This window comes from Salvelinus fontinalis, chromosome 33, assembly GCF_029448725.1.
Source record: "Salvelinus fontinalis isolate EN_2023a chromosome 33, ASM2944872v1, whole genome shotgun sequence".
NCBI classification, from domain to species: Eukaryota; Metazoa; Chordata; class Actinopteri; order Salmoniformes; family Salmonidae; genus Salvelinus; species Salvelinus fontinalis.
In genome coordinates, this window is record NC_074697.1 from 7,406,840 (window position 1) to 7,431,302 (window position 24,463).

General features: G+C 45.5%; 1 protein-coding gene across 4 annotated transcripts in view; it reads left to right on the forward strand.

Moving 5' to 3' along the window:
* LOC129831696 (protein FAM168A-like) overlaps window positions 1-24,463 on the forward strand; it is a 63,963-nt gene that overhangs the window by 28,786 nt on the left and 10,714 nt on the right. For all 4 annotated transcript variants that reach the window (XM_055895070.1, XM_055895068.1, XM_055895067.1 and 1 more), the window contains one exon: window positions 7,566-7,646. In XM_055895070.1, the coding sequence (XP_055751045.1) occupies window positions 7,566-7,646 (81 nt within the window). The remainder of the gene's footprint in view (window positions 1-7,565; window positions 7,647-24,463) is intronic.

Sequence of the window (24,463 nt, forward strand, 5' to 3'; positions counted from 1 at the left end):
CCAGGCGCATTTAACAGAAAGGCTATTGATTATAGACCTAATTCGATTGGTTTTCTCTCCTCACTTTTCTTAGACAGTTAAGGCAAGGGCTGTTTTCTCGTCTCCTCGTTCTGCTGCTGCCTCCGCCACATTGTTCTCAACACCAATATGCTGGTTAACTTTGCTATTACGCAACATGGTCTCGGAAAAGCCACCAAGTAAACAGCGCACTGAAGTGTTTCTGAACCGCGGACAGCAACCGCTATCTAACGCGGGAGAAAGTGCATTAGTTAAGATAATATCATTTGTATTAGTGTTGCATCATTGTTCTTACATAATATAACTATAATTACATAATATAACTATAATTACATAATATAACTATAATTACATAATGACATAATATAACTATAATTACATAATATAACTATAATTACATAATTACATAATATAACTATAATTACATAATATACCTATAATTACATAATTACATAATATAACTATAATTACATAATATAACTATAATTACATAATATAACTATAATTACATAATTACATAATATAACTATAATTACATAATATACCTATAATTACATAATATAACTATAATTACATAATTATAATTACATAATATAACTATAATTACATAATTATAATTACATAATTACATAACTATAATTACATAACTATAATTACATAATTATAATTACATAACTATAATTACATAATATAACTATATTTATAATTACATAATATAACTATAATTACATAACTATAATTACATAATTATAATTTTTACATAATATTACATAATTACATAATATAACTATAAATACATAATATAACCATAATTACATAATTATAATTACATAATATAACTAAAATTACATATATAACTATAATTACATAATTATAATTACATAATATAACTATAATTACATAATATAACTATAATTACATAATTATAATTACATAATATAACTTTAATTACATAATATAACCATATCCAATTAGAGTGATGGACTGTACCATCCCCACGGCCTCCACAATGGATCAGTCCACTCAGACAAGCGTGAATCAGACAGGTGTCTTGTACACCATTATAATTATATATACTCGACTAAAGAAACCGTGGTCGGCCAACAGCCTATCAACCAAACAATTGACCAGTCGATTAAATGGGTTCAGCCAAAACACATCTTCCGGTTGGAATCAACTCCTTAAGATTATGAATTTTTGAAACGGAGGAGACTGATAAGTTACCGTGTTTCCGAGAACGCAAACACTTGCATCTTAGATAGCAAGCAACCGAGGGGCGCAGTATAGGTAGGTTCGGCCATCAGGCAGACAGGCCTAGTGCACGGTTCTGACTATCTGCAATCAAAGCTGTATCTCGCAATGGGATGCTGTATTTCACAATATCTTGGCTTGTAATGTCTCGCGTCTTCAGTAAAGCAGAGCCTGTCATCAATGAATAGGCTAGGATATTCTACATGCAACAGACCCAAGCCTGAACACACTGGCATCGTTAAGCGAGGAGAAAGAGCAGGTGAGCCAGCTGGACTGGGATTTTCATTTGAAGAAGAAGAAAAAAAGAGGGAACATTTTTTTCTCAACGTTAAGGATCCAAAATTTGTTTATGAGTTTGAACATTTAAACGTTTACGCCCCACAATCCCTACGCCGACAGCAGACGTTCAGGAAGTGGCCTGTTCAGTTCTATCAGTCCCCTGTACAACCATCTGATGGGTCAGAGACTGACTTTGGAGATGGTATGACAGCCATTCACTATAACAGGGTTATGACAGGCCTGTATATCACAGTGTGATGCTACCATTCACTATAACAGGGTTATGACATGACAGGCCTGTATGTCACAGTGTGATGCTACCATTCACTATAACAGGGTAATGACAGGCCTGTGTGTCACAGTGTGATGCTACCATTCACTATAACAGGGTTATGACAGGCCTGTATGTCACAGTGTGATGCTACCATTCACTATACCAGGGTTATGACAGGCCTGTATATCACAGTGTGATGCTACCATTCACTATAACAGGGTTATGACAGGCCTGTATATCACAGTGTGATGCTACCATTCACTATAACAGGGTTATGACATGACAGGCCTGTATGTCACAGTGTGATGCTACCATTCACTATAACAGGGTTATGACAGGCCTGTATATCACAGTGTGATGCTACCATTCACTATAACAGGGTTATGACAGGCCTGTATATCACAGTGTGATGCTACCATTCACTATAGCAGGGTTATGACAGGCCTGTATATCACAGTGTGATGCTACTATTCTCTATAACAGGGTAATGACAGGCCTGTATATCACAGTGTGATGCTACTATTCACTATAACAGGGTTATGACAGGCCTGTATATCACAGTGTGATGCTACCATTCACTATAGCAGGGTTATGACAGGCCTGTATATCACAGTGTGATGCTACTATTCTCTATAACAGGGTAATGACAGGCCTGTATATCACAGTGTGATGCTACCATTCACTATAACAGGGTTATGACAGGCCTGTATGTCACAGTGTGATGCTACCATTCACTATAACAGGGTTATGACAGGCCTGTATTTCACAGTGTGATGCTACCATTCACTATAACAGGGTTATGACAGGCCTGTATATCACAGTGTGATGCTACCATTCACTATAACAGGGTAATGACAGGCCTGTATATCACAGTGTGATGCTACCATTCACTATAACAGGGTTATGACATGACAGGCCTGTATATCACAGTGTGATGCTACCATTCACTATAACAGGGTTATGACATGACAGGCCTGTATATCACAGTGTGATGCTACCATTCACTATAACAGGGTTATGACAGGCCTGTATATCACAGTGTGATGCTACCATTCACTATAACAGGGTTATGACATGACAGGCCTGTATGTCACTGTGATGCTATCATTCACTATAACAGGGTTATGACATGACAGGCCTGTATGTCACTGTGATGCTATCATTCACTATAACAGGGTTATGACAGGCCTGTATATCACAGTGTGATGCTACCATTCACTATAACAGGGTTATGACAGGCCTGTATGTCACAGTGTGATGCTACCATTCACTATAACAGGGTAATGACAGGCCTGTATATCACAGTGTGATGCTACCATTCACTATACCAGGGTAATGACAGGCCTGTATATCACAGTGTGATGCTACCATTCTCTATAACAGGGTTATGACAGGCCTGTATGTCACAGTGTGATGCTACCATTCACTATAACAGGGTTATGACAGGCCTGTATATCACAGTGTGATGCTACCGTTCACTATAACAGGGTAATGACAGGCCTGTATGTCACAGTGTGATGCTACCATTCACTATAACAGGGTAATGACAGGCCTGTATGTCACAGTGTGATGCTACCATTCACTATAACAGGGTTATGACAGGCCTGTATATCACAGTGTGATGCTACCATTCACTATAACAGGGTAATGACAGGCCTGTATGTCACAGTGTGATGCTACCATTCACTATAACAGGGTAATGACAGGCCTGTATATCACAGTGTGATGCTACCATTCACTATAACAGGGTAATGACAGGCCTGTATGTCACAGTGTGATGCTACCATTCACTATAACAGGGTTATGACATGACAGGCCTGTATATCACTGTGATGCTACCATTCACTATAACAGGGTTATGACAGGCCTGTATATCACAGTGTGATGCTACCATTCACTATAACAGGGTTATGACAGGCCTGTATGTCACAGTGTGATGCTACCATTCACTATAACAGGGTAATGACAGGCCTGTATATCACAGTGTGATGCTACCATTCACTATAACAGGGTAATGACAGGCCTGTATATCACAGTGTGATGCTACCATTCACTATAACAGGGTTATGACAGGCCTGTATGTCACAGTGTGATGCTACCATTCACTATAACAGGGTAATGACAGGCCTGTATATCACAGTGTGATGCTACCATTCACTATAACAGGGTTATGACATGACAGACCTGTATATCACAGTGTGATGCTACCATTCACTATAACAGGATTATGACAGGCCTGTATATCACAGTGTGATGCTACCATTCTCTATAACAGGGTTATGACAGGCCTGTATATCACAGTGTGATGCTACCATTCACTATAACAGGGTTATGACAGGCCTGTATGTCACAGTGTGATGCTACCATTCACTATACCAGGGTTATGACAGGCCTGTATATCACAGTGTGATGCTACCATTCACTATAACAGGGTTATGACATGACAGGCCTGTATATCACAGTGTGATGCTACCATTCACTATAACAGGGTTATGACAGGCCTGTATATCACAGTGTGATGCTACCATTCACTATACCAGGGTAATGACAGGCCTGTATATCACAGTGTGATGCTACCATTCACTATAACAGGGTAATGACAGGCCTGTATGTCACAGTGTGATGCTACCATTCACTATACCAGGGTTATGACAGGCCTGTATATCACAGTGTGATGCTACCATTCACTATAACAGGGTTATGACAGGCCTGTATATCACAGTGTGATGCTACCATTCTCTATAACAGGGTTATGACAGGCCTGTATGTCACAGTGTGATGCTACCATTCACTATAACAGGGTTATGACAGGCCTGTATATCACAGTGTGATGCTACCATTCACTATAACAGGGTTATGACAGGCCTGTATGTCACAGTGTGATGCTACCATTCACTATAACAGGGTTATTACATGACAGGCCTGTATATCACAGTGTGATGCTACCATTCTCTATAACAGGGTTATGACATGACAGGCCTGTATGTCACTGTGATGCTACCATTCACTATAACAGGGTTATGACAGGCCTGTATATCACAGTGTGATGCTACCATTCACTATAACAGGGTAATGACAGGCCTGTATATCACAGTGTGATGCTACCATTCACTATAACAGGGTTATGACAGGCCTGTATGTCACAGTGTGATGCTACCATTCAGTATAACAGGGTAATGACAGGCCTGTATATCACAGTGTGATGCTACCATTCACTATAACAGGGTAATGACAGGCCTGTATGTCACAGTGTGATGCTACCATTCACTATAACAGGGTAATGACAGGCCTGTATATCACAGTGTGATGCTACCATTCACTATAACAGGGTAATGACAGGCCTGTATATCACAGTGTGATGCTACCATTCACTATAACAGGGTAATGACAGGCCTGTATGTCACAGTGTGATGCTACCATTCACTATAACAGGGTTATGACATGACAGACCTGTATGTCACAGTGTGATGCTACCATTCACTATAACAGGGTTATGACATGACAGGCCTGTATATCACAGTGTGATGCTACCATTCACTATAACAGGGTAATGACAGGCCTGTATATCACAGTGTGATGCTACCATTCACTATAACAGGGTAATGACAGGCCTGTATGTCACAGTGTGATGCTACCATTCACTATAACAGGGTAATGACAGGCCTGTATATCACAGTGTGATGCTACCATTCACTATAACAGGGTAATGACAGGCCTGTATGTCACAGTGTGATGCTACCATTCACTATAACAGGGTTATGACAGGCCTGTATGTCACTGTGATGCTACCATTCACTATAACAGGGTTATGACAGGGCCTGTATGATGGGACTGAGTGCGATATCTATCAGAATGTATGACTGTCCCCAATCACAGAGCTGTCACCTCCACATACCACACACACACAGCAACATGGATGCTGCCTGTGTGTCATGCTTCTTCTCTCTCTATCCACCCATCTCTCTTTCCATCATTCCTCTCTCTCCATCCCTCTCTCTCTCTCCATCATTCCTCTCTCTCCATCTCTCTCTCCATCCCTCTCTCTCTCTCATCCATCCCTCTCTCTCTTCCTCCATCTTTCTCTCTCTTCCTCATTCCCTCCCTCTCTCCATCCCTCTCATTTCTCACCTTCCTCCCACACAGTGTAATCACTGAAAAGATAAACAATTCCTTGTCTCGTTAGTGGTTATACTGGAGGTTGTAATGTCTGCTAATTGGTGAGCCGTTTCATCTCATCATTACACACACACACACACACACACACACACACACACACACACACACACACACACACACACACACTTACACACACACACACACACACTGGTTCCAGTTGTCTGGTTGTGTGAAACACAATGAAGACAGATGAACAGCCAGAACCACTGTTCAACATGCTGTAGTATCCTGGTGTGCACCAGGTTCTACTGTCTACACACACACAGGTGTTTACTCAGCAGGGGAGCTCTCCCCCTCCTGCTGTGTGTGTTAAAACCATATGCATACACACTGTAAGACCGAGAGATAATCTTGTATATACACACACCTACGGGTCGTCCTATGTCAATGTTTACAACTGTACATTCACCCCAAAGTGTGTTGTATGCCAGTGTGTGTGTTGCGTTCACCCCAGTATGTTGTATGTCAATGTGTTGCGTTCCTCCCAGAATGTGTTGTATACCAGTGTGTGTGTTGGTTCACCCCAGAGTGTGTTGTATACCAGTGTGTGTGTTGCGTCCACCCCAGAGTGTGTTGTATTCCAGTGTGTGTGTTGCGTCCACCCCAGAGTGTGTTGTATTCCAGTGTGTGTGTGTGTGTGTGTGTGTGTGTGTGTGTGTGTGTGTGTGTGTGTGTGTGTGTGTGTGTGTTGCGTTCACCCCAGAGTGTGTTGTATTCCAGTGTGTGTGTTGCGTCCGCCCCAGAGTGTGTTGTATGACTGTGTGTGTGTGTGTGTGTGTGTGTGTGTGTGTGTGTGTGTGTGTGTGTGTGTGTGTGTGTGTGTGTGTGTGTGTGTGTGTGTGTGTGTGTGTGTGTGTGTGTGTGTGTGTGTGTGTGTGTGTGTGTGTTGCGTTCACCCCAGAGTGTGTTGTATTCCAGTGTGTGTTGCGTCCGCCCCAGAGTGTGTTGTATGACAGTGTGTGTTGCGTTCGCCCTCAGAGTGTGTTGTATTCCAGTGTGTGTGTTGGTTCACCCCAGAGTGTGTTGTATGACAGTGTGTGTGTTGCGTCCGCATACATAGGTTTGGTTTGCTTCGAGCTGAACTCGTCTAGGCGAAGTGAATATCTGCTCCCATACTCCCTTAAAATACCTTCACTAGAAAAACAAGATGTTTAGTGTTTGTCCCTCTTGAGACCTCATACCAACAACATACCCAGTAGCACTTCCTCAAAATAGTCAGAATCAATCTAAGATAAATCAAGAAATACGTCTTTAATGTTGATGTTTTTGCCGAGGAGGTCTTGATGTTGGGTGCAGTGTTTCTCAAGTGAAAAAAATGTGTTGTCTCTCCTTGAATGAAAACAAACACTTCATTGAAGAATCCATACTGTTGACCAATCACAGACAAAGGGGCATGGTCTTCGGCTCGCAAAAAATTGTGTTCACGAACAGCCGGAAAAAAACTTTTGCCGAAGACTAAAACGAACAAAAACGCTGTCAAATTCTCATCATATATGAACTGTTTCAAACTGTTTCGGATGGGAAGCTTGCGGAGGCCTTAAGACTCTCTCTTGTCCTCTGTCTGTAGGCTACCCAGGAGGTTACCCCACTGCTGCTCCAACCTACACACCCAACCTCTACCAAACGGGTAGTCCAGGCTACCCACCAGGTAAGAACACACTCACACACCCAACCTCTACCAAACGGGTAGTCCAGGCTACCCACCAGGTAAGAACCTACGCACACACCCAACCTCTACCAAACGGGTAGTCCAGGGTACCCACCAGGTAAGAACACACTCACACACCCAACCTCTACCAAACGGGTAGTCCAGGGTACCCACCAGGTAAGAACCTACACACACACCTAACCTCTTCCAAACGGGTAGTCCAGGCTACCCACCAGGTAAGAACACACGCACACACACAGGTATAAAACGGCTTATCGCAGTGGTTTTTAACAATTTCATAAATCATCACCTAGCTATACTTGAGGCTTATAGCAGTGACACTTGTAGCTGTCAGCTAGCTCTAGGAGGTAGGGTTACTGCTGGAGCTGTCAGCTAGCTCTAGGAGGTAGGGTTACTGCTGGAGCTGTCAGCTAGCTCTAGGAGGTAGGGTTACTGCTGGAGCTGTCAGCTAGCTCTAGGAGGTAGAGTTACTGCTGGAGCTGTCAGCTCTAGGAGGTAGGGTTACTGCTGGAGCTGTCAGCTAGCTCTAGGAGGTAGAGTTACTGCTGGAGCTGTCAGCTAGCTCTAGGAGGTAGGGTTACTGCTGGAGCTGTCAGCTAGCTCTAGGAGGTAGGGTTACTGCTGGAGCTGTCAGCTAGCTCTAGGAGGTAGAGTTACTGCTGGAGCTGTCAGCTAGCTCTAGGAGGTAGGGTTACTGCTGGAGCTGTCACCTAGCTCTAGGAGGTAGGGTTACTGCTGGAGCTGTCAGCTAGCTCTAGGAGGTAGGGTTACTGCTGGAGCTGTCAGCTAGCTCTAGGAGGTAGGGATACTGCTGGAGCTGTCAGCTAGCTCTAGGAGGTAGGGTTACTGCTGGAGCTGTCAGCTAGCTCTGGGAGGTAGGGTTACTGCTGGAGCTGTCGGCTAGCTCTAGGAGGTAGGGTTACTGCTGGAGCTGTCAGCTAGCTCTAGGAGGTAGGGTTACTACTGGAGTTGTCAGCTCTAGGAGGTAGAGTTACTGCTGGAGCTGTCAGCTAGCTCTAGGAGGTAGGGTTACTGCTGGAGCTGTCAGCTAGCTCTAGGAGGTAGAGTTACTGCTGGAGCTGTCAGCTAGCTCTAGGAGGTAGAGTTAATTCTGGAGCTGTCAGCTAGCTCTAGGAGGTAGGGTTACTGCTGGAGCTGTCAGCTAGCTCTAGGAGGTAGAGTTACTGCTGGAGCTGTCAGCTAGCTCTAGGAGGTAGAGTTAATTCTGGAGCTGTCAGCTAGCTCTGGGAGTTAGAGTTAATTCTGGAGCTGTCAGCTAGCTTTAGGAGGTAGGGTTACTGCTGGAGCTGTCAGCTAGCTCTAGGAGGTAGGGTTACTACTGGAGCTGTCAGCTAGCTCTGGGAGGTAGGGTTACTGCTGGAGCTGTCAGCTAGCTCTAGGAGGTAGGGTTACTGCTGGAGCTGTCAGCTAGCTCTAGGAGGTAGGGTTACTGCTGGAGCTGTCAGCTAGCTCTAGGAGGTAGGGTTACTACTGGAGCTGTCAGCTAGCTCTAGGAGGTAGGGTTACTACTGGAGCTGTCAGCTAGCTCTAGGAGGTAGGGTTACTGCTGGAGCTGTCAGCTAGCTCTAGGAAGTAGGGTTACTACTGGAGCTGTCAGCTAGCTCTAGGAGGTAGGGTTACTACTGGAGCTGTCAGCTAGCTCTAGGAGGTAGGGTTACTGCTGGAGCTGTCAGCTAGCTCTAGGAGGTAGAGTTACTGCTGGAGCTGTCAGCTAGCTCTAGGAGGTAGGGTTACTGCTGGAGCTGTCAGCTAGCTCTAGGAGGTAGGGTTACTGCTGGAGCTGTCAGCTAGCTCTAGGAGGTAGGGTTACTGCTGGAGCTGTCAGCTAGCTCTAGGAGGTAGGGTTACTGCTGGAGCTGTCAGCTAGCTCTAGGAGGTAGGGTTACTGCTGGAGCTGTCAGCTAGCTCTAGGAGGTAGGGTTATTGCTGGAGCTGTCAGCTAGCTCTAGGAGGTAGGGTTATTGCTGGAGCTGTCAGCTAGCTCTAGGAGGTAGGGTTACTGCTGGAGCTGTCAGCTAGCTCTAGGAGGTAGGGTTACTGCTGGAGCTGTCAGCTAGCTCTAGGAGGTAGAGTTACTGCTGGAGCTGTCAGCTAGCTCTAGGAGGTAGGGTTAATTCTGGAGCTGTCAGCTAGCTCTAGGAGGTAGGGTTACTGCTGGAGCTGTCAGCTAGCTCTAGGAGGTAGAGTTACTGCTGGAGCTGTCAGCTAGCTCTAGGAGGTAGGGTTACTGCTGGAGCTGTCAGCTCTAGGAGGTAGGGTTACTGCTGGAGCTGTCAGCTAGCTCTAGGAGGTAGGGTTACTGCTGGAGCTGTCAGCTAGCTCTAGGACACATATGTCAGAGTCAAGGCCCGCGGGCCACATCCGGCCCGCGAGAAGGTTTTTTACGGCCCCTGGGATGATCTTGATTTATTATTAGAACCGGCCCGCAGACCGCAGCAAGCCGGCAGCCCGCAGATCTTTTACACGCACCAATACTACATTTCCCACAATGCAACGGTGACGCACCGAGCAGTAGGCTGCTTCATTTCAATATTTATTGGCACAGCAGTCGTCAGCATCACAGTAAAATTAACTTTCAGATACCCATCAAAAATGGCAAAACGGAAGGTGGACACTGAGAACCGGGGGTTTCAAACAAGGTGGGAGTCGGAGTATATGTTCACGGAGGTAGCTGGAAAACCTGTGTGTCTTCTGTGTGGAGAAAGTGTGGCGGTACTGAAAGAGTATAATCTGAGACGACATTATGAAACGAAACACGCGGACAAAAACAAGAATATGGACATGGAACAAAGGCTACAAAAGGCAGAGGAATTAAAACGAGGCCTCAAATCTCGACAGGCTCTGTTCAAAAAAGCCAAATCACAAGGCCAGGCTGCTGTCAAGGCCAGTTTTATTTTGGCAGAAGAGATCGCTAAATCAGCCCGGCCATTTACGGAGGGGGATTTCATCAAAAACTGCATGATTAAAGTTTGTGACGAAGTTTGCCCAGAAAAAAGGCAACTCTTTTTAAATGTGAGTCTGAGCAGAAACACCATTGCCGAGAGAGTAGACCAGTTGTCCATCAATCTAAAAGAGCAGCTTGTGAAAAAGGGAAAAGATTTCATTGCATATTCCTTGGCTGTGGATGAGAGCACCGACATTTCTGACATTGCCCAGTTGTCAATTTTCATCCGCGGAGTGGACTCCAGCCTAAGCGTGACAGAGGAGTTTTTGGCTTTACGTCCTATGCATGGCACAACTACGGGGCATGATTTGTATGAAGAGGTGTCAAGATGTGTAAATGAGATGGAGCTGCCTTGGGAAAAACTCGTGGGTTTGACAACCGACGGAGCACCTGCGATGTGTGGACACAGGAGCGGACTGGTGGCGAAGATACGGGAAAAGATGCAAGAGGAAAACGCGACAGGTGAGCTGACAGCTTATCATTGTATCATACACCAGGAAGCGTTGTGCGGTAAAGCCTTGAAAATGGAGCATGTAATGAGCATCATCACGCGCACAGTTAACTTTATCAGAGCCAAAGGTTTGAATCACCGCCAGTTCAAGGCATTTCTGACGGAGTTAGAAACGGAGCATGGTGATTTGCCTTATCACACAGAGGTGCGATGGCTAAGCCAGGGAAAGGTGCTTCAAAGATGTTTCGAGCTTCGTGAGGAGATTTGTCTGTTCTTGGACAGCAAAGGGAAAGACACAACACAACTCCGAGACGAAATGTTTCTGTGTGAAATGGCTTTTCTGTGTGACATTACGAGTCATCTAAATGCAATGAACTTGCAGCTGCAGGGTCGGGATCATGTCATCTCTGATATGTACAGTACAGTGAAGGCATTTAAAACCAAACTGACTCTGTGGGAGACGCAGATGCGGAAAGAAAATTTGAGCCACTTTCCCAGCTGCCAGACCATGAAAGAGAAGCTCTCTACCAGTGCGTTCCCGAGCGCACAGTTGGCTGATAAAATAGGTATGCTTGCCGCTGACTTTCGACGCCGATTTGCTGACTTTGAAGCACAAAAAAGCAGGTTGGAACTGCTCGGTAACCCATTTGCTGTTGACGTGGAAAGCTCACCACCAAACCTCCAAATGGAGTTGATTGACCTCCAATGCAATGATGCACTGAGGGCAAAATATGCGGCAGTGGGTGCTGCGGAGTTCGCCCATTTCCTCCCCGACACAATGCCCCAGCTGCGCATCCAGGCTGCTCAAACGTTGTCTATGTTTGGCAGCACATACCTGTGTGAACAACTGTTTTCTTTGATGAACCTGAACAAAACATCACACAGAAGTCGACTTACTGCTGAACACCTCCACTCAATTCTGAGGATTTCCTCAGCTCAGAGCCTTACCCCGAACATTGATGAACTTGTGGAAAAGATGGGACACCACCAAGTATCACCCTCAACCTCAAACAAGTGAACATTACTGTGCAATCACATATTTAGAGTTTTTACTCAGTTCAAGTTTAAAAGTTAAAGTTTAATATTTGTTTTCACTGCATGTTACTTCTCCTTAAACAAAGTGTTGTTTTTGATTAATAGATTTTTGCACTTTATTTTATTGTATTTCAATCCAATTATATTTTAAAAATATTTCAGTTGAGTGGATGATAGAAAATTGCTATTATTGTTTTTTTCTTTGAAGTAAATTTAGCCCACTTTTGCTAAAATAGAAAATATAGGCTACTGATGGTGCCTTGAATACCGGTTTCTTTCATTTAATGTTCATGTTATGGGGATTTTTATATAAAGGAAATTTGTCTTTTGTGTCTGTTGAAAATTAAAGATTACTGACAGAGCCATAAGAAAATATTGCTTTATTTATCTGATCATATTGGAATATATTTGTTAGGTTTTCAGTAGGTTCAATTAGGTTCACTAGACTATATGCGTCATTTAAAAATTTTTCAATGAACATTCGAACAGTCCGGCCCTCGGCTTGTAGCTAAATTTTTTATTTGGCCCTCCGTCCATTTGACTTTGACACCCCTGCTCTAGGAGGTAGGGTTACTGCTGGAGCTGTCAGCTCTAGGAGGTAGGGTTACTGCTGGAGCTGTCAGCTCTAGGAGGTAGGGTTACTGCTGGAGCTGTCAGCTAGCTCTAGGAGTTAGAGTTACTGCTGGAGCTGTCAGCTAGCTCTAGGAGGTAGGGTTACTGCTGGAGCTGTCAGCTAGCTCTAGGAGGTAGGGTTACTGCTGGAGCTGTCAGCTAGCTCTAGGAGGTAGGGTTACTGCTGGAGCTGTCAGCTAGCTCTAGGAGGTAGGGTTACTGCTGGAGCTGTCAGCTAGCTCTAGGAGGTAGGGTTACTGCTGGAGCTGTCAGCTAGCTCTAGGAGGTAGAGTTACTGCTGGAGCTGTCAGCTAGCTCTAGGAGGTAGGGTTACTGCTGGAGCTGTCAGCTAGCTCTGGGAGGTAGGGTTACTACTGGAGCTGTCAGCTAGCTATAGGAGGTAGGGTTACTGCTGGAGCTGTCAGCTAGCTCTAGGAGGTAGGGTTACTGCTGGAGCTGTCAGCTCTAGGAGGTAGGGTTACTGCTGTAGCTGTCAGCTAGCTCTAGGAGGTAGGGTTACTGCTGGAGCTGTCAGCTAGCTCTAGGAGGTAGGGTTACTGCTGGAGCTGTCAGCTAGCTCTAGGAGGTAGGGTTACTGCTGGAGCTGTCAATCTGCTCACTTTGGGTCTCAATTTACTGCTGCAAGTTAGTATAGTAGAATATTTGGTTGTGCATTAGCAGTTTTTCTCTCATGTCAGTCACTGATAGTTACTCAATTGGCCCATGTCAGCAAACATAATTAGATTAGTAAGTTAGTCTAGCTGCCAGGATCTCTAAACTTAGTAATCATGGTCATAATTACTACATAATAATCATAATCAATATAAATGAACAGCTTCCTGTTGAAACGTTGGTGAATATAAATGAACAGCTTCCTGTTGAAACGTTGGTGAATATAAATGAACAGCTTCCTGTTGAAATGTTGGTGAATATAAATGAACAGCTTCCTGTTGAAACGTTGGTGAATATAAATTAACAGCTTCCTGTTGAAATGTTGGTGAATATAAATGAACAGCTTCCTGTTGAAACGTTGGTGAATATAAATGAACAGCTTCCTGTTGAAACGTTGGTGAATATAAATGAACAGCTTCCTGTTGAAACGTTGGTGAATGTAAATGAACAGCTTCCTGTTGAAACGTTGGTGAATATAAATGAACAGCTTCCTGTTGAAACGTTGGTGAATATAAATGAACAGCTTCCTGTTGAAATGTTGGTGAATATAAATGATTGCGTCGGAGCTACTAGTGGCTTTTCCTTTTTTTGGGGGGGGGGGGGGGGGGGGGTTTAAAGCTAACATAACCTTGTCTCGTCTCCACCTTCTGGCCCTAGTTAATCTCTGGTGGGTTACATGAGGACTTCATGTTTTCAGCACTAGACTTCAACGTTCTGAATAGACTACGCCCTCAAGTCAATTTCAGAGGGCAGCGTCGTGATTAATACATTGTCCACATACTATTCATTCATCCGTGGCCTTCAGACTGGACACAATAACACAGATTGGTATCGGCTGTACGCTGATGTTGCCTTTCAGAGCTGGTTGACGGTGATGCATACTGGAGCTCCTCAGCATCTCTCTCTTTGTTTCTGTGTCCTTGGCTCTGTATTCTAGAAGCCTCTAAGCAGAGCAGCACTTTACTGTATGACCTTCATCTGCCCCCTGGTGGTTCTGACGGAGTACTACACAAAGGTATACAGTTGAAGTCGGAAGTTTACATACACCTTAGCCAAATACATTTAAACTCAGTTTTTCGCAATTCCTGACGTTTAATCCTCGTAAGAATTCCCTGTTTTAAGTCAATTAGGATCAACACTTTATTTTAAGAATGTGAAATGTCAGAATAATAGTAGAGAGAATGATTAATTTCAGCTTTTATTTCTTTCATCACATTCCCAGTGGGTCAGAAGTTTACATACACTCAATTAGTATTTGGTAGCGTTGCCTTTAAATTTTTTAACTTGGGTCAAACGTTTTGGGTAGCCTTCCACAAGCTTCCCACAATAAGCTGGTGTAACTGAGTCAGGTTTGTAGGCCTGCTTGCACGCACACGCTTTTTCAGTTATGCCCACAAGTTTTCTATAGGATTGAGGTCAAGGGCTTTGTGATGGCCACTCCAATACCTTGACTTTGTTGTCCTTAAGCCATTTTGCCACAACTTTGGAAGTATGCTTGGGGTCATTGTTAATTTGGAACACCCATTTGCAACCAAGCTTTAACTTCCTGACTGATGTCTTGAGATGTTGCTTCAATATATCCACATAATTTTCCTTCCTCATGATGTGAAGTGCACCAGTCCTTCCTGCAGCAAAGCACCCCCACAACATGATGCTGCCACCCCCGTGCTTCACTGTTGGGATGGTGTTCTTCGGCTTGCAAGCCTCCCCCTTTTTCCACCAAACATAACGATGGTCATTATGGCCAAACAGTTCTATTTTTGCTTCATCAGACCAGAGGACATTTCTCCAAAAAGTACAATCTTTGTCCCCATGTGCAGTTGCAAACCGTAGTCTGGCTTTTTTATGGCAGTTTTGGGGCAGTGGCTTCTTCCTTGCTGAGCGGCCTTTCAGGTTATGTCGATATAGGATTTGTTTTACTGTGGATATAGATACTTTTGCACCTGTTTCCTCCAGCATCTTCACAAGGTCCTTTGCTCTGGGATTGTACATTCATCTCTAGGAGACAGAACATGTCTCCTTCCTGAGCGGTATGATGGCTGCGTGGTCCCATGGTGTTTATACTTGTACTATTGTTTGTACAGATGAACGTGATACCTTCAGGCATTTGGAAATTGCTCCCAAGGATAAACCAGACTTGTGGAGGTCTACAATTATTTTTCTGGGGTCTTGGCTGATTTCTTTAGATTTTCCCATGATGTCAAGCAAAGAGACACTGAGTTTGAAGGTAGGCCTTGAAATACATCCACAGGTACACCTCCAATTGACTAAAATTATGTCAATTGGCCTATCAGAAGCTTTTGAAGCCATGACATAATTTTCTGGAATTTTCCAAGCTGTTTAAAGGCACAGTCAACTTAGTTCATGTAAACTTCTGACCCACTGGAATTGTGATACAGTGAATTATAGGTGAAATAATCTGTAAACAATTGTTGGAATAATTACTTGTGTCATGCACAAAAAAAGATGTCCCAACCGACTTGCCGAAACTATAGTTTGTTAACAAGAAATGTGTGGAGTGGTTGAAAAATGAGTTTTAATGACTCCAACCTAAGTGTCTGTAAACTTCCGACTTCAACTGTAGATCAGGTCGAGCTACCAGTAACTCACAGCCAACATATGAGTAGCTTGCCAAACAATTCTGAACATACATTACATTTTTTATCTATTCCACTGAAAACTGTCATAAACAAATCTCACAAGTATCAGACAACGCAAGCTCACAGTTTCTATCTAATTTACGCAACGTTGACATTATCCTGGTTAGCCACTAAAGCCAAACCTAACACAATATCTGCCAATTAATTTCCAGCAATATTGACCCTGGCTGTCTGCGTGGTATGTGCGTTTGTCTATTCATTTTATTTGACCTTTATTTAACTAGGCAAGTCAGTTAAGAACAAATTATTATTTTCAATGACGACCTGGGAACACCGTCTGTAGCCAGTTGGTTTGAGTTGACAGATACTTCCCCAAATCCTTCTTAATGAAACGTTTACTGCAAAGTTATTATACCTGCACATTCTTCACTCGCTAGATGTGCAGCTAAAGGGCTCCCGAGTGGCGCAGCATCTCAGTGCAAGAAGCTTCACTGCAGTCCCTGGTTCGAATCTAGGCTGCGTCACATCCGGCCGTGATTGGGAGTTCCATAAGGTGGCGCAGTGTTGTCCAGGTTTGGCTGGGGTAGGCCGTCATCGTAAATAAGAATTTGTTCTTAACTGACTTGCCTAGTTAACTTTAAAATAAAATAAAATATGAATGTTAGTTTTCTTCCAGACCAAAATAGAATTGTGTTCTGATGTGATTTAAGCATTGACATGGAGTCAGAACATCTCCCCAAAACAATTCTCTGTGAACAATTGTAATTTTGAGAGTGATGATGAGGCTCTACCACTAGGAGGATACTGTAATGATGAGGCTCTACCAATAGGAGACTGTAGTGATGAGGCTCTACCACTAGGAGACTGTAATGATGAGGCTCTACCACTAGGAGACTGTAATGATGAGGCTCTACCACTAGGAGGATACTGTAATGATGAGGCTCTACCAATAGGAGACTGTAGTGATGAGGCTCTACCACTAGGAGACTGTAATGATGAGGCTCTACCACTAGGAGACTGTAATGATGAGGCTCTAACACTAGGAGGAGACTGTAATGATGAGGCTCTACCACTAGGAGGATACTTTAATGATGAGGCTCTACCACTAGGAGGATACTGTAATGATGAGGCTCTACCACTAGGAGACTGTAATGATGAGGCTCTACCACTAGGAGACTGTAATGATGAGGCTCTCCCACTAGGAGACTGTAATGATGAGGCTCTACCACTAGGAGGATACTGTAGTGATGAGGCTCTACCACTAGTAGACTGTAATGATGAGGCTCTACCACTGGGAGACTGTAATGATGAGGCTCTACCACTAGGAGACTGTAATGATGAGGCTCTACCACTAGGAGGAGACTGTAATGATGAGCCTCTACCACTAGGAGGAGACTGTAATGATGAGGCTCTACCACTAGGAGGAGACTGTAATGATGAGGCTCTACCACTAGGAGGCTGTAATGATGAGGCTCTACCACTAGGAGGCTGTAATGATGAGGCTCTACCACTAGGAGACTGTAATGATGAGGCTCTACCACGAGGAGACTGTAGTGATGAGGCTCTACCACTAGGAGGAGACTGTAATGATGAGGCTCTACCACTAGGATACTGTAGTGATGAGGCTCTACCACTAGGATACTGTAATGATGAGGCTCTACCACTAGGAGACTGTAATGATGAGGCTCTCCCACTAGGAGACTGTAATGATGAGGCTCTCCCACTAGGAGACTGTAATGATGAGGCTCTCCCACTAGGAGACTGTAATGATGAGGCTCTACCACGAGGAGACAGTAATGATGAGGCTCTACCACTAGGAGACTGTAGTGATGAGGCTCTACCACTAGGAGGATACTGTAATGATGAGGCTCTACCACTAGGAGGATACTGTAATGATGAGGCTCTACCACTAGGAGACTGTAATGATGAGGCTCTCCCACTAGGAGACTGTAATGATGAGGCTCTACCACTAGGAGGATACTGTAGTGATGAGGCTCTACCACTAGGAGACTGTAATGATGAGGCTCTACCACTAGGAGACTGTAATGATGAGGCTCTACCACTAGGAGGAGACTGTAATGATGAGGCTCTACCACTAGGAGGAGACTGTAATGATGAGGCTCTACCACTAGGAGGAGACTGTAATGATGAGGCTCTACCACTAGGAGGAGACTGTAATGATGAGGCCCTACCACTAGGAGGAGACTGTAATGATGAGGCTCTACCACTAGGAGGAGACGGTAATGATGAGGCTCTACCACTAGGAGGAGACTGTAATGATGAGGCTCTACCACTAGGAGGAGACTGTAATGATGAGGCTCTACCACTAGGATACTGTAATGATGAGGCTCTACCACTAGGAAACTGTAATGATGAGGCTCTACCACTAGGAGACTGTAATGATGAGGCTCTAACACTAGGAGACTGTAATGATGAGGCTCTACCACTAGGAGACTGTAATGATGAGGCTCTAACACTAGGAGACTAATGATGAGGCTCTACCACTAGTAGACTGTAATGATGAGGCTCTACCACTAGTAGACTGTAATGATGAGGCTCTACCACTAGGTGACTGTAATGATGAGGCTCTACCACTAGTAGACTGTAATGATGAGGCTCTACCACTAGGTGACTGTAGTGATGAGGCTCTACCACTAGAAAGAGAATGTAATGATGAGGCTCTAACACTAGGAGACTGTAGTGATGAGGCTCTAACACTAGGAGGATACTGTAATGATGAGGCTCTACCACTAGGAGACTGTAATGATGAGGCTCTACCACTAGGCGACTGTAGTGATGAGGCTCTAACACTAGGAGACTGTAATGATGAGGCTCTACCACTAGGAGACTGTAATGATGAGACTCTAACACTAGGAGACTGTAATTATGAGGCTCTACCACTAGGAGACTGTAATGATGAGGCTCTACCACTAGGAGACTGTAATGATGAGGCTCTACCACTAGGAGACTGTAATGATGAGGCTCTCCCACTAGGAGACTGTAATGATGAGGCTCTACCACTAGGAGGATACTGTAGTGATGAGGCTCTACCACTAGGAGGATACTGTAGTGATGAGGCTCTACCACTAGTAGACTGTAATGATGAGGCTCTACCACTAGGAGACTGTAATGATGAGGCTCTACCACTAGGAGACTGTAATGATGAGGCTCTACCACTAGGAGACTGTAATGATGAGGCTCTACCACTAGGAGACTGTAATGATGAGGCTCTACCACTAGGAGGATACTGTAATGATGAGGCTCTACCACTAGGAGGCTGTAATGATGAGGCTCTACCACTAGGAGGCTGTAATGATGAGGCTCTACCACTAGGAGGCTGTAATGATGAGGCTCTACCAGTAGGAGGCTGTAATGATGAGGCTCTACCACTAGGAGACTGTAATGATGAGGCTCTACCACTAGGAGACTGTAATGATGAGGCTCTACCACGAGGAGACTGTAGTAATGAGGCTCTACCACTAGGAGAAGACTGTAATGATGAGGCTCTACCACTAGGAGGAGACTGTAATGATGAGGCTCTACCACTAGGATACTGTAGTGATGAGGCTCTACCACTAGGAGGATACTGTAATGATGAGGCTCTACCACTAGGAGGATACTGTAATGATGTGGCTCTACCACTAGGAGACTGTAATGATGAGGCTCTACCACTAGGAGACTGTAATGATGAGGCTCTCCCACTAGGAGACTGTAATGATGAGGCTCTCCCACTAGGAGACTGTAATGATGAGGCTCTCCCACTAGGAGACTGTAATGATGAGGCTCTACCACTATGAGACTGTAATGATGAGGCTCTACCACTAGGAGACTGTAATGATGAGGCTCTACCACTAGGAGACTGTAGTGATGAGGCTCTACCACTAGGAGGATACTGTAATGAGGAGGCTCTACCACTAGGAGGATACTGTAATGATGAGGATCTACCACTAGGAGACTGTAATGATGAGGCTCTACCACTAGGAGGATACTGTAGTGATGAGGCTCTACCACTAGTAGACTGTAATGATGAGGCTCTACCACTAGGAGACTGTAATGATGAGGCTCTACCACTAGGAGGATACTGTAATGATGTGGCTCTACCACTAGTAGACTGTGATGATCAGGCTCTCCCACTAGGAGACTGTAATGATGAGGCTCTCCCACTAGGAGACTGTAATGATGAGGCTCTACCACTAGGAGACTGTAATGATGAGGCTCTACCACTAGGAGACTGTAATGATGAGGCTCTACCACTAGGAGGATACTGTAATGATGAGGCTCTACCACTAGGAGAATACTGTAATGATGAGGCTCTACCACTTGGAGACTGTAATGATGAGGCTCTACCACTAGGAGGATACTGTAATGATGAGGCTCTACCACTAGGAGACTGTAATGATGAGGCTCTACCACTAGGATACTGTAATGATGAGGCTCTACCACTAGGAGACTGTAATGATGAGGCTCTCCCACTAGGAGACTGTAATGATGAGGCTCTACCACTAGGAGGAGACTGTAATGATGAGGCTCTACCACTAGGAGGATACTGTAATGATGAGGCTCTACCACTAGGAGACTGTAATGATGAGGCTCTACCACTAGGAGGATACTGTAGTGATGAGGCTCTACCACTAGTAGACTGTAATGATGAGGCTCTACCACTAGGAGACTGTAATGATGAGGCTCTACCACTAGTAGACTGTAATGATGAGGCTCTACCACTAGGTGACTGTAATGATGATGCTCTAACCACTAGGAGACTGTAATGATGAGGCTCTACCACTAGTAGACAGTAATGATGAGGCTCTACCACTAGGTGACTGTAATGATGAGGCTCTACCACTAGGAGGAGACTGTAGTGATGAGGCTCTAACACTAGGAGGAGACTGTAATGATGAGGCTCTACCACTAGGAGACTGTAATGATGAGGCTCTACCACTAGGAGACTGTAATGATGAGGCTCTACCACTAGGAGACTGTAGTGATGAGGCTCTAACACTAGGAGACTGTAATGATGAGGCTCTACCACTAGGATACTGTAATGATGAGGCTCTACCACTAGGAGACTGTAATGATGAGGCTCTACCACTAGGAGACTGTAATGATGAGGCTCTACCACTAGGAGACTGTAGTGATGAGGCTCTAACACTAGGAGACTGTAATGATGAGGCTCTACCACTAGGATACTGTAATGATGAGGCTCTACCACTAGGAGACTGTAATGATGAGGCTCTACCACTAGGAGACTGTAATGATGAGGCTCTACCACTAGGAGGAGACTGTCGTGATGAGGCTCTACCACTAGGTGGAGACACTGACCAGTCATACGCTGACTGATGACAGTGTTAATTATTCTTAGATTTATTCTGGTTTTAGTCGTTTTGACTAAAATATCAATTCACATTTTTGTCATTTGAATAACGATTGTCTAGTTATTGTCAATTTTGCCATATTGCCATTTTAGGCAACTAAATTCCCTTTGATTTTCCTTATCACATTTGAATTGCCTCATTAACCTATAGTAAACATAAATAACTGACTTCCATGTGCATACATAGCCTTGTCCTAATACCAGGGCCACGTTCAGCAGGCTACTGGTGTAGTTACCAGGGCCACGTTCAGCAGGCTACTGGTGTAGTTACCAGGGCAACGTTCAGCAGGCTACTGGTGTAGTTACCAGAGACACGTTCAGCAGGCTACTGGTGTAGTTACCAGAGACACGTTCAGCAGGCTACTGGTGTAGTTACCAGAGCCACGTTCGGCAGGCTACTGGTGTAGTTACCAGGGCCACGTTCATCAGGCTACTGGTGTAGTTACCAGAGCCACGTTCAGCAGGCTACTGGTGTAGTTACCAGGGCCACGTTCAGCAGGCTACTGGTGTAGTTACCAGGGCAACGTTCAGCAGGCTACTGGTGTAGTTACCAGAGACACGTTCAGCAGGCTACTGGTGTAGTTACCAGAGCCACGTTCGGCAGGCTACTGGTGTAGTTACCAGGGCCACGTTCATCAGGCTACTGGTGTAGTTACCAGGGCCACGTTCAGCAGGCTACTGGTGTAGTTACCAGGGCCACGTTCATCAGGCTACTGGTGTAGTTACCAGGGCCACGTTCAGCAGGCTACTGGTGTAGTTACCAGGGCCACGTTCAGCAGGCTACTGGTGTAGTTACCAGAGCCACGTTCAGCAGGCTACTGGTGTAGTTACCAGAGCCACGTTCAGCAGGCTACTGGTGTAGTTACCAGGGCCACGTTCAGCAGGCTACTGGTGTAGTTACCAGGGCCACGTTCAGCAGGCTACTGGTAATGTTACCAGAGCCACGTTCAGCAGGCTACTGGTGTAGTTACCAGAGCCACGTTCAGCAGGCCTACTGGTGTAGTTACCAGGGCCACGTTCAGCAGACTACTGGTGTAGTTACCAGGGCCACGTTCAGCAGGCTACTGGTAATGTTACCAGAGCCACGTTCAGCAGGCTACTGGTGTAGTTACCAGAGCCACGTTCAGCAGGCTACTGGTGTAGTTACCAGAGCCACATTCAGCAGGCTACTGGTGTAGTTACCAGGGCCACGTTCAGCAGGCTACTGGTGTAGTTACCAGAGTCACATTCAGCAGGCTACTGGTGTAGTTACCAGAGCCACATTCAGCAGGCTACTGGTGTAGTTACCAGGGCCACGTTCAGCAGGCTACTGGTGTAGTTACCAGAGCCACGTTCAGCAGGCTACTGGTGTAGTTACCAGGGCCACGTTCAGCAGGCTACTGGTGTAGTTACCAGGGCCACGTTCAGCAGGCTACTGGTGTAGTTACCAGAGCCACGTTCAGCAGGCTACTGGTGTAGTTACCAGGGCCACGTTCAGCAGGCTACTGGTGTAGTTACCAGAGTCACGTTCAGCAGGCTACTGGTGTAGTTACCAGGGCCACATTCAGCAGGCTACTGGTGTAGTTACCAGGGCCACGTTCAGCAGGCTACTGGTGTAGTTACCAGGGCAACGTTCAGCAGGCTACTGGTGTAGTTACCAGAGACACGTTCAGCAGGCTACTGGTGTAGTTACCAGAGCCACGTTCGGCAGGCTACTGGTGTAGTTACCAGGGCCACGTTCATCAGGCTACTGGTGTAGTTACCAGGGCCACGTTCAGCAGGCTACTGGTGTAGTTACCAGGGCCACGTTCATCAGGCTACTGGTGTAGTTACCAGGGCCACGTTCAGCAGGCTACTGGTGTAGTTACCAGGGCCACGTTCAGCAGGCTACTGGTGTAGTTACCAGAGCCACGTTCAGCAGGCTACTGGTGTAGTTACCAGAGCCACGTTCAGCAGGCTACTGGTGTAGTTACCAGGGCCACGTTCAGCAGGCTACTGGTGTAGTTACCAGGGCCACGTTCAGCAGGCTACTGGTAATGTTACCAGAGCCACGTTCAGCAGGCTACTGGTGTAGTTACCAGAGCCACGTTCAGCAGGCTACTGGTGTAGTTACCAGGGCCACGTTCAGCAGACTACTGGTGTAGTTACCAGGGCCACGTTCAGCAGGCTACTGGTAATGTTACCAGAGCCACGTTCAGCAGGCTACTGGTGTAGTTACCAGAGCCACGTTCAGCAGGCTACTGGTGTAGTTACCAGAGCCACGTTCAGCAGGCTACTGGTGTAGTTACCAGGGCCACGTTCAGCAGGCTACTGGTGTAGTTACCAGAGTCACATTCAGCAGGCTACTGGTGTAGTTACCAGAGCCACATTCAGCAGGCTACTGGTGTAGTTACCAGGGCCACGTTCAGCAGGCTACTGGTGTAGTTACCAGAGCCACGTTCAGCAGGCTACTGGTGTAGTTACCAGAGCCACGTTCAGCAGGCTACTGGTGTAGTTACCAGAGCCACGTTCAGCAGGCTACTGGTGTAGTTACCAGGGCCACGTTCAGCAGGCTACTGGTGTAGTTACCAGGGCCACGTTCAGCAGGCTACTGGTGTAGTTACCAGGGCCACGTTCAGCAGGCTACTGGTGTAGTTACCAGAGCCACATTCAGCAGGCTACTGGTGTAGTTACCAGAGCCACATTCAGCAGGCTACTGGTGTAGTTACCAGAGCCACGTTCAGCAGGCTACTGGTAATGTTACCAGGGTCACGTTCAGCAGGCTACTGGTGTAGTTACCAGGGCCACGTTCAGCAGGCTACTGGTGTAGTTACCAGGGCAACGTTCAGCAGGCTACTGGTGTAGTTACCAGGGCCACGTTCAGCAGGCTACTGGTGTAGTTACCAGGGCCACGTTCAGCAGGCTACTGGTGTAGTTACCAGGGCCACGTTCAGCAGGCTACTGGTGTAGTTACCAGAGCCACGTTCAGCAGGCTACTGGTGTAGTTACCAGGGTCACGTTCAGCAGGCTACTGGTGTAGTTACCAGGGCTACGTTCAGCAGGCTACTGGTGTAGTTACCAGGGCCACGTTCAGCAGGCTACTGGTGTAGTTACCAGGGCCACGTTCAGCAG